This window comes from Pyrus communis, chromosome 15 (assembly GCF_963583255.1).
Source record: "Pyrus communis chromosome 15, drPyrComm1.1, whole genome shotgun sequence".
Lineage (NCBI taxonomy): Eukaryota > Viridiplantae > Streptophyta > Magnoliopsida > Rosales > Rosaceae > Pyrus > Pyrus communis.
Window position 1 is genome coordinate 3,436,119 of NC_084817.1, and position 10,433 is coordinate 3,446,551.

A 10,433-nucleotide genomic window follows, 5' to 3' on the forward strand; every position below is an offset into this window, starting at 1 on the left:
GTGGGTGCATAATAGTAATTTGGTGCATTAATCATAATTTATTTTGGAATGTGGGAATTATATTACAGGTCAGCGTGTTAATATAGTACAATTGATTACTAGAAAATTACAAGCAGCTGTACAATATAAAATAAAATAAAATAATATATTATTAAAGATGATGTTACTGTAATGTTATGTCGTTCTCTAAGTTGTTCATATCCTAATAAGGGATTTGCAAATAAATCTAAATACAATTAATTAAAAAATAAAATAAAATATACATATTTGCAGCCTTGAATTGGTAGCTTTGGTTCCTGCAAATTGGTACATTAATATCCGAATTTTGTATAACACCAAGATTTAAGAAGCTATTAAAATATTATCATTTGAGCTTCTTAATTGTTTAAAAATTAGATTTAGAATAGATTTAGAAAGAAGGGTGAAATCGAGACTGTCTCCATTGTACGTGACAGTTGCTCGTGGCATTGGGCACATAAGCCAATCATGCAAACGGTGGAACCCAAATTACCTCATACATTCTTCCCCTTTTCTTCACCCTTGTATCCTAATATATAAAGCCAACACTACTGTGATACCATTTAGGATGGTATTATCCGCAAATCTATTTTACTTTTTACATATTTTTTAATTTTTGGCCATTAGATTTAATGAACGAAAGAAGATTAATAGACAAAAATGACAAGATTGTTTGGATGGTAAGAAATAATGTGTGAATAGCACTACCCATTATTTATCAAAGCAGTAATGCTAGGGAGGCTAAATTAATAATTTGAATTTGCAAACTAAATGATATGGAAGTTGATGATTGAAGTGTGAATAATGCTAGACAGACTAAATTTGTAGACAAAATTTAAAAAAGTAAATGATATGGAAGTTGACAATTTTATTATTACTTAAACGTTAATAAACATGTCTATTTTTATTGATGACACATCATTTAATTTGTAAATTTTATTTACAAATTTAGTCTCTCTACCATTACCCTTGAAATATTACTTAATTATAGGTAAACATGTTTATTATTTATTGATGACACATCATTTAGTTTGTAAATTTTATCTACGATAGACTATAAACTAAAATAAATTCACAAATCTCCCATTTGTCCATATCAAAAAAGTAAATAGTAAACTTTAATAGGAAAACTTTGGACCTATTGGGATTGTTTCTTGATGATTCAAGGCGTTTTATGACAATTAAAAACCCTTATAAATTCTTTTTGGCAAAAACTTAGAAGTATATCGCCACCACCTGAAATAACACTGCTATCAAACCGATTGCATCTTGGCATCAAAGAAATTTATGAGCACAAGATTATTCTTTCCTATTTGTCCTTAATTTCATGTTGAAAAACGACAGATATCACATTTTGAACCACATCTAATCATCTTTTTAATAAAATGGATTCACCACTGTGGCATTTCGTTCTAATAAAATTATAACACATGTTAAGGTTTTTACCATAAAATTATATTACTAAATCAAAACACAACGCATCGGTGAACACATTTCAGAATGTAAATTGCTCTCCTCCCTAAGGTACCGTTTGGTACACAAACGGGACGGAACAGAACGGAGATTCTATACTATGTTTGGTGTACGCTCAGGTCGAAATGGAACGAAAGATTAAATGACAATCGTACCCTTTACAGATTACCCATCACTGGTTTCTACCTCTTCCTTTTCTTCCTCCACTCTTCTCATAACTCTCGTCCTTTCACCTGTTTTCCCCAGTACCCTTCTGTTCTTCGTGTTTGTTTCCCCATAAAATTTCCTCTCTTTGGCTTTCTCAGGAACCCTTTATCTGATATGGGTTTTCTTCATTTTGCTGTTTTTCTTCCTTGAATATAGAAATCAAACACAAAGAAAATTGCTTTTTGTTGGGTTTTTGTCACTCAGTTTCCCAGAAAATTTGAAGTGCGATCAAAGAAGCTTGATATCCCGGAAAAACAAGAGAACTCAGTTTTTGAGTTTATCTGTTGAGGTAAATTTTGATTTTTAATGAATATTTTATGCTAATTGTGCATAAATGGAGAGATCTCTAGAATTTTGATTAATTTTCGAAGTGAAAATTAATGAAAAAAAATGAGGGGTATTGTTGTCCAAAAAGTTATAATTTTGTGTTTCATAGGCTAGAACAAGTCGTTCCAGGGGGAGGGTGGCACAAAAAATTGACTAAAATCTATTCCACGGGATAGCACGTCCCAGGCAAATTGGCGCACCAAACATGAAACGAGTGCGTCCCATCCCATTGCGTTCTGATCCATCCTACGTACCATGGTACCTAACATCACCCATTCCCCATTTCCTTCCCACTTTAGTGCCAATAAACAAGATCAAATATTTAAGAGTGCATTTTTGCTCACTACAGGGGTGGGTTGGAAAAACCGAAAACCGAAAAAAACCGGACCGAAAACCGGACCGAGGCCAAAAAAACCGAACAAAAAAAAAACCGAACCGAACCGAATAATGTCTGGTTCGGTTTCAGTTTCTGGGGTTCGTGAACCGAACCGAACCGAAGTCTTCAAAACGACGTCGTTTTATGCTATTTTATTAATTAACAATCCTAATTCTAAAACGCCACCGTTTTACCTCGAGTGTAACCTAAACCTAGGGTCTTCTTCATCCGCTCTCAGTCTCTCCGCTCTCGGTCTCGCCTCGCCTGTTTTCCCAAGGCTCTCACTCTCAGTCTCTCCGCTCTCGGTCTTCTTCATCCTCTCTTAGCCTCATCTCTCTCTCAGACTCTGTCAATCTCATTCTCTCTCAAGGCTCAAGCTCTCACTGTGACCATTCTCCCAATTCATCCTCTTTCAAGCTCTCGCTGTGACCATTCTCATTCCCAGCTAGCGCCAGCGGTGGTGACCATTCTCACTCATAGCAAAAGGTTAGTGACTCTCACGTTTTATTTTCTGCTCTACATTCAAACCAAACCTCTAAAGCTCGAGTCTTAAACAGGTCAGAACACTGGAAGTGGAAGCTCGAGTCTTAAACAGGTCAGAGCACTGTCATCAACAATTAGCAGTGGGCGTCGGGCGAGTTATCATTAGAAGTGACTCAGGTGCTTCAAAAATTCTCTATTATTTCTTGTTTGAAAACTTCGATTGAAACCCATCTGTTTCCCCCAATTCATGTCTTCATTCAATTTGTTTAAAATTAGGGTTTTTCTTCCATTTTTTTAAAATACATGATTGTATTGAATTTTGGTGAAATTTTAATCCAAAGAACAAAGAGGGAAAAGATCCAATTGCTTGAAATTATGAAAACATACCCTAATTCTGTAAAATTGTAACTAAAGTAAGGATTTTTATTATGTTCATCATTTGAATTGTCTGTAGGCTAAGATATGCTTGTAAAGCTTTACAAGTTTTGTTTGGTTAATTGGATGCACCTTGTTGAAAGTTCCTTCTTTTGGTTCTCTTGAAAGAAAATTGGTTTTGAAACGTATAAGCTGTGTGAGTTCTTCTGCTGATCAGATTTGTATCATAAAGCGTTTGTTTTGGTAACATGTCATGCCTTTTGCCAAAGGCCTTTTGCCTTTTGATTTGTATCATAAAGTGTTTGTTTTGGTAACATGTCTAGGTCAAGTTATGAAAGGTTCAGGTTGTTAGGTCATTTCGAGACTTGGCATCGTTAAATTATGAAAGGTTCAGGTTCAGGTTGTTCAGGTTGTTAGGTCAAGTTATGAAAGGTTCAGGTTCAGGTTGTTGGGAAATCATGAAAGGTTCAGGCTCCTTTTTGTTCCGCCTCTATGGGACATCCATATGACTCGTATTACTATATGAGTGCGTGACAGTGAGTGACTAGTTTTTCCTTTCTCACTCGCTTTGTGTATTTAAGACATACGTGTATAAGTATACGACAGTTCTCTTAACTCTGCCCAATTATTCTAACACTTACGTAAGCACATCTCAAGAGGCTAATATGGTATTTACAAACAATTGTAGGTTGTAGCAGTTGATAACATTGACTGTAGAGGTGGTCCATGTGTTGTTTAATGAGCTGGTCGACATTCATTCAAAAAGAGCATGTATCCTTTTTCTTTTTTCTTTTTTTTTTCTCCTTTAGTTTTTGGGTTTGGTCAAGACTCAATAGGCAGGGACCAGGGAGGATTAGCTGGCAAAAGGTTAGGTCTTGGGGTTTCATCAAACCGTGTGAGGCTGTGAGCCGCGAATGAAGCAGCAGCATGCATAATTCCATGTGCTTCGCACGATAATTCGAACCACCCTTCTCTCTACCATTTGATTCATTTCTTGCACCCTTAGGAACACATATATTCTCTCTTCAAAGCCAAAGTTTGTTTTGAAGTGTTTTTAAATAACTTTGTGTGTAACTCATGAGTTCATTGGTTGTTTGAGTAACAAAACCTCAAGGAGAAAGACGAATAGTTTGAGGTGTATGATATACTCTATAGGACAGACAACTTGATCATTACACTATCAAATTATCAATTCCACAAGGCCAACTGGGTTTCTCAACCCCGGTTGCCTACAGAAAAGTTTGAAGTCCATCCTTTTTGAAATTGCATCTTCTCAAGATATAATAATGTGCTTGCTAGTTTTCTACTAATGTGCTTGCCAGTTTTGATTAACATTTACTTTTGTATAAGTTTGTAGTACTAACTACTATCCTCTTATTGTTTTGTGTGAATTAGATGAACGTAAAGGCGTCAAAGGTCTCAAGGGCCTCAAGCTCAAGTTCAAACTCAATGAGATCAAAATCAAATAGCCCTCATGATCAAACAAACTCATCTTCGAGTATACCATCGGAAGTAAGTAGTCATATCTTTCTATTACTTTTGCCCTTGTGTTTAATAATTAATTCATTAATTGTAATGAATCTCTTATTTGAAAAATTAATTGTATGATTCTCTTATTTTAGATGGACATTGGTGAATCAACTTCACCTAAAAACACCATGGTGGCACCTCGACAAACTCCTAGTTCTCTTGGTGGATCCGGAAATCCCGCCGATGCAACTCCAAAAGAAGGTGACCAAAGTGACCAAGTAAGTAAAGAAGAAGCTCTTTTGGAATCATTAAAAAGTCATGAAAGGTCTAAAGTTTGGGAGCACTTTGAAAGAAAAATTGAGGGTGGTAGAGTTAAGGGGTTGTGCAAGTATTGCGCTCAATCAAATATGGCCGACCCAGATAAAAATGGTACAACTAATTTAAGAAACCATATAGCAAGATGTAGAAGCTACGGTCCTAATAAGGAAATATTTGCCGCAAATAGGCAAAAGATCTTAACCTTTGCCGGCACGAAAGATAAGTTGGAAGCTATAGGTTTTTCTCAACAAGAAGTAACTAAGGCTTGTGTTGAGATGATAATTATAGATGAGTTGCCTTTTACTTTTGTTGAAGGAGAAGGTTTTCGCCGTTTTTGCATGCAAGCATGTCCTATGTGGAGAGTGCCTAGTCGTAAGACAATTGCTAAGGATGTACTTAGCTTGTTTTATTCCGAAAAGGATAAATTGAAGAGTCAATTGAAGACATTTAGGGTGTGTCTAACAACGGACACATGGACTTCTATTCAACAAACCAATTATATGGTTCTCACCGCCCATTTTATTGATGATGATTGAATGTTACATAAAAAGATTTTGAATTTTTGTGTTATTCCAAATCATAAAGGAGAATCCATTGCTCAACTTTTGGAGGAGTGTTTAGTGGAGTGGGGTATAGAGAAGGTGTTAACCATTACGGTTGACAATGCTTCCGCAAATGATTATGGTTTAAGGGACTTGGTGCACCGAATAAGTGGGTGGGGCATTCCTAATGCACTCTTGCATGATGGAAAATATTTGCATATGAGGTGTGTTGCTCATATCCTCAATTTGGTTGTGAATTATGGGATAAAATTGTTGAATACGGCTATACAAAGCATTCGTAATGCGGTTAGGTACGTAAGATCTTCCCCTCAAAGGTTGGAAAGCTTTAAAAGGTGTGTTGAGAAAGTGAGAATAGAGAGCAAAGGGCTTGTGATTTTGGATGTCCCTACTAGGTGGAATTCCACATTTTTAATGTTGGAATCGGCTTTAAAGTTCAAGATGGCTTTTGATAGATTAAAAGTAGATGATGGTCATTACCTTCCGTAATTTGTTAAAGACAATCATGATAATATGAGGGAGGGGCCACCTTCGATGGATGATTGGAGTGAGGCGGGGATATTTGCAATCTTTTTGAGACCTTTTTATGAAGTCACTTTAAAAGTATGTTGTTCTAATACTCCAACCGTTCATACTACTTTTGGTGATTTGTTTAAGATCAAAAATCTCTTGCATGAAAACAAAGATGATGAACTTTTGTCTATGATCTCCAAGTTGATGCAAGAAAAATATGACAAGTATTGAGGTTTACTTAAAAGACATGAATCAATATCTTTTTATAGCACTTGTGCTTGATCCTCGCCACAAATTAGATAAAGTTGTTGATTATTTTGAGATACAATTTGGTGAGGATGAAGAAAAGGTTGAAAGTGCCACAAATGGGGTGAAGGACTTATTGATTGATCTTTACAAGATTCATGAAAATATGTCTTTGAGTACACAACAAAGTATAAGTGGTGGTGGTAGTTCTCAAACGACAAGTGGAGACTCTTCATCAAGCATGACCGAAATAGAAAGAAAGTTGAAAGAAAAAAGTGAAATGAGAAAAGCAAAGAGAGCCCGGGTTGTGCATAATGATGTTGACAAGTATCTTTCCGATCCTAATGAAGGAGAAGAAGAGGAGAACTTTGATGTATTGAATTGGTGAAGAGTGAATGGGGTTTCTAAGTACCCTATTTTGGCACGTGTTGCAAGAGAGATCTTAACTATTCCCGTATCAACCATTGCTTCGGAATCCTCCTTTAGTACAAGTGGACGGATAATTGATCCATATCGTAGTTCTTTAAGTCCAAAAATGGTGGAGGCTTTGATATGTACTCAAAATTGGCTTAGGTTCATTCATGTTGCATTACATCATGAGCCAACCATTGAGGAGATGGAGTTTTGTGAAGAAGTTGAGAAATGTAATTTTATTTATTGCATTTGATTTTGTTAGATTATTTTAAATAATATTTTAATTAATATCTTTTCTTTTATTATTTGTATGTAGAAATGGCAAGTGGAAGTTCAAAAAAAGGTGATATGTTGCCCCCTAAGCCACCCAAGCGTTACCAAGCAAATTATCATTGAAAAAGTTGGTGGATCACTCTCATACCATTAAGGCATAAGAAGAGTTTTGGAAGCTTTGAACTTTGATGTTTATTTTAAGTTTGGATTTTTGGAAGCTTTGAACTTTGATGTTTATTTAACTTTGGACTTTGGAACACTTGATTATAATTGAACTTTGAATTGAATGTTTATTTTCATTGTCTTTGACGATTATGTTTGAATGATTATATTAGAAATTTGAATGATTATTTCATTGTCTTTGAATGATTATATTAGAAATTTGGAATGCTTATTTTGACGATTATGTTGAAATGGGACTCATTACAAAATGGCTGCAAGTTGGTTTCATACAATTGTTTTTAGCTACTTAGAAGAGAAAAAAAAAAAAAAAAAAAAAAAAAAAACCGAACCTGGCCGAAACCGAACCGAGAAAAACCGAACCGAACACAAACCGAGAGAAAATCGGACCGAACTGAACCGAACAGTAATTTCGGTTCGGTTTCCGGTTTTGGCAAAAAACCGAACCGAACCCACCCCTAGCTCACTACCATTTAGTGTGGTGTATGATCACCGCCCTGTTTATTATTGGTAGATAAGTTTGAATTTTGAGATTTGTCCTGATCCACTACACGAATCTCAAAATTCAAACTCATCTAACAATGATAAATAAAATGATGAGCATACACTATACTAAAATGATGATGAGTAAAAATACTCCCAATATTTAATCCCCTAATCCCATTCCCAACAAATTAACCCAAAGAATATTGCATAAAGCACACCCACCAAGGCAAACCAAGACTTAACTTATACGTTCGGCTGGAAGAAAGTTAAAGGCACCACCTTTCCCTTTCCCCCTTCCCCTTTCCCTTTCCCTTTCCCTTTCCCAACTCCACCATTTTCTCCCTTAACCCAACTCCACCATTTTCTCCCTTAAAAAATCCAAAAAAACATGACAGGATTTTGCAAGCGGCTGGAGATTTCCGTCGCAAAAAAAGCACTAGAAGCCTAATCCCATTTTTTAACAGAAGTTTCCTTTTCTCCTCTTCCTTGGCGGTGTCTTCGTGGCGGCTACTTTTTGGTACGTTTCGGTTTTTGATTGGCAGTTTTCCGTAAATAACTCGACTTGTAGGGCTGTTTTTTGTGACGAGCAAGTTTACCGCCTATACAAAAAGCTTCCGCTTTTTACTATAAAACCGAGCTGACGACGTAGACACTCTCGGCCGCCGGAGCTGCCTAAGATTCGTCCTCCAAGAAAAAGGATTAAATTAAATTAACAAAATATCTGGAAAACAAAATTCTCCGAATCTTCTCTTCCCGTTTCGCCCTCCCGAAGCCTCCAGAATTTCCGAGGCGCCCTCGGCTTCGGCACTTCTCGCTGGCTTTTGGGGCAGCTGGAGCTTTCTGTATTCGAATTCAATTTTTGTTCGGGAGTATTTGGGTTCTGGTTTTTTCTGGAGAGAGAGAGAGAGAGAGAAAATGTTGTGTAATATGATATTGGTGCCGAGAAAGAAGAAGATTGGGAAGGTGCCGGTGTATCTGAACGTGTACGATCTTACGCCGATCAATGGGTACGCGTATTGGCTTGGTCTCGGAGTCTACCATTCCGGCGTCCAAGGTAATAGATTTTATTGGGTTTTTGTTTTTTATTTGTGTTAGGGTTATCTTCTGTTTGGTTGTCCAGAAAGTTTAGATCTGGCTGCGTGTTTTGGTTGAATGAATACTGAAGAAATTGATATGAAAGTCTAAATTTTTGGATGTGGGTTGTGGAATTTCGATTCAGTTGAACTTGGGTTTTATGTTTTAGGAAGAATCAAAGAGTTCCTGAGTGATTTGATTAATTTTGCAATTTGGGTAATTAGAATTCAGTTTTCATGTTTTGGGGTGTGATAAATTCAGAACCTTCACTCTCCATTGAACTCAATTGCAAGCAATTTTCCCAATTTTTGAATTGATTTTTGTTACTGTGGGTAGTAGAAGCACGCAGATATGATGTAATCCATTGATTGAGATTTTTATGTTAGACTTGTAATTAGATGTTTGTATTTGTTAATTGGCATGAAATGCTTTATTGTAATGTGATGTAGTACATGGCGTTGAATATGCTTTTGGAGCTCATGACCATGCAACGACTGGGATTTTCGAAGTGGAACCGAAGCAGTGTCCCGGCTTTGTGTTTAGAAAATCGATTTTGATCGGAAGAACGGATTTAGGTCCGAAGGACGTCCGTGCCTTTATGGAGAAACGAGCAGAGGAGTACTCCGGAAACACATACCATCTTATCACCAAGAACTGCAACCACTTCTGCAATGATGTTTGCACCAGATTGACGGGGAAGCCTATTCCTCGCTGGGTCAACCGCCTTGCTCGACTTGGTAAGAAATCAAACATCTCTTATCAGGTTTTTCTTTGTCCAGCCATTATTAGTATAGCACCACTGCGAAACAAAACCACTATTAGTAGCATACCATCAATGCCAATGCCACAGGATAACCGAAACTTAAATTGTTACCCTATCATCATAAATTTGCATCTTTAGATTCAGTTCACTGCACATAGGATTCAAAATTCATTGAAAAATAACAATTTGGATACAAATGATTCTATATTGTTAATTATCTGTCCATTGTATAATCTTTTCGGGATGTCTTCGATGTTAGAAGGCAAACTTGACAACTTATTTCTATCGGAATGCTGAATTTAGAGAACATGTTAACTAGAAAAGTATTCATACTCATACTCAGAGATTGTTCTTGTTCCCTAGTAATTTATTTGCATCATTTTGGTGAACTTTAGGTTTCTTTTGCAATTGTGTTCTTCCGGCTGGTCTGAACGAAACAAAGGTTCGGCAAGTAAGATCAGACGGGGTTTATAATGGAGACAAGAAGAAACTGAGAAGCCATTCGACTAATAATGCATCCTCAAATCCTCGGCCCTCTTCATTAAAATCTTCCACTGCAGCGTCTACAGGCAGAAGTAGTAGACAAAGACACTGCGTTCCTCCGTCTCAATCTTTGATCCATTCTTCCTCAACCTCGGCATTGACTCTAAAGCTTTGACACCGTTTTTTAGTTTTAAAGACTTTATAGGGTTTTAGAATTTCATTTGCACAAAAGAATGGAGGAATTGCAAATTCTATTTCTTTCCCATCATGTAATCTGTTCCAACTGCTATGTAAACAGCTGCTTGAAATTTGTTGAAGTGCTTCTGTTTTCTGTAAAAAGAATGTTTCATATTTTGACATACTGGTGAGAAGTGAGAACTAAGGTTGATGGTTT

At 36.6% G+C, this 10,433-nt stretch overlaps 1 protein-coding gene across 1 annotated transcript; it reads left to right on the top strand.

The window, feature by feature from the left end:
• The first annotated feature begins 8,072 nt into the window (after window positions 1-8,072).
• LOC137718237 (deSI-like protein At4g17486) lies at window positions 8,073-10,433 on the top strand. Its single transcript, XM_068457751.1, has 3 exons — window positions 8,073-8,773; window positions 9,243-9,530; window positions 9,952-10,433. Exons 1-3 carry the CDS (start codon window positions 8,635-8,637, stop codon window positions 10,212-10,214), a joined length of 690 nt encoding a protein of 229 aa, XP_068313852.1. The 5' UTR covers window positions 8,073-8,634; the 3' UTR covers window positions 10,215-10,433.

What these genes read in the sequence shown, in the direction of transcription:
- LOC137718237 (XM_068457751.1), top strand. Translation starts at nt 8,635, where the DNA reads ATGTTGTGTAATATGATATTGGTGCCGAGAAAGAAGAAGATTGGGAAG. An exon ending in CTACCATTCCGGCGTCCAAG is followed by an intron (nt 8,774 to 9,242) that starts GTAATAGATTTT and finishes AATGTGATGTAG; the next exon opens with TACATGGCGTTGAATATGCT. An exon ending in CAACCGCCTTGCTCGACTTG is followed by an intron (nt 9,531 to 9,951) that starts GTAAGAAATCAA and finishes GGTGAACTTTAG; the next exon opens with GTTTCTTTTGCAATTGTGTT.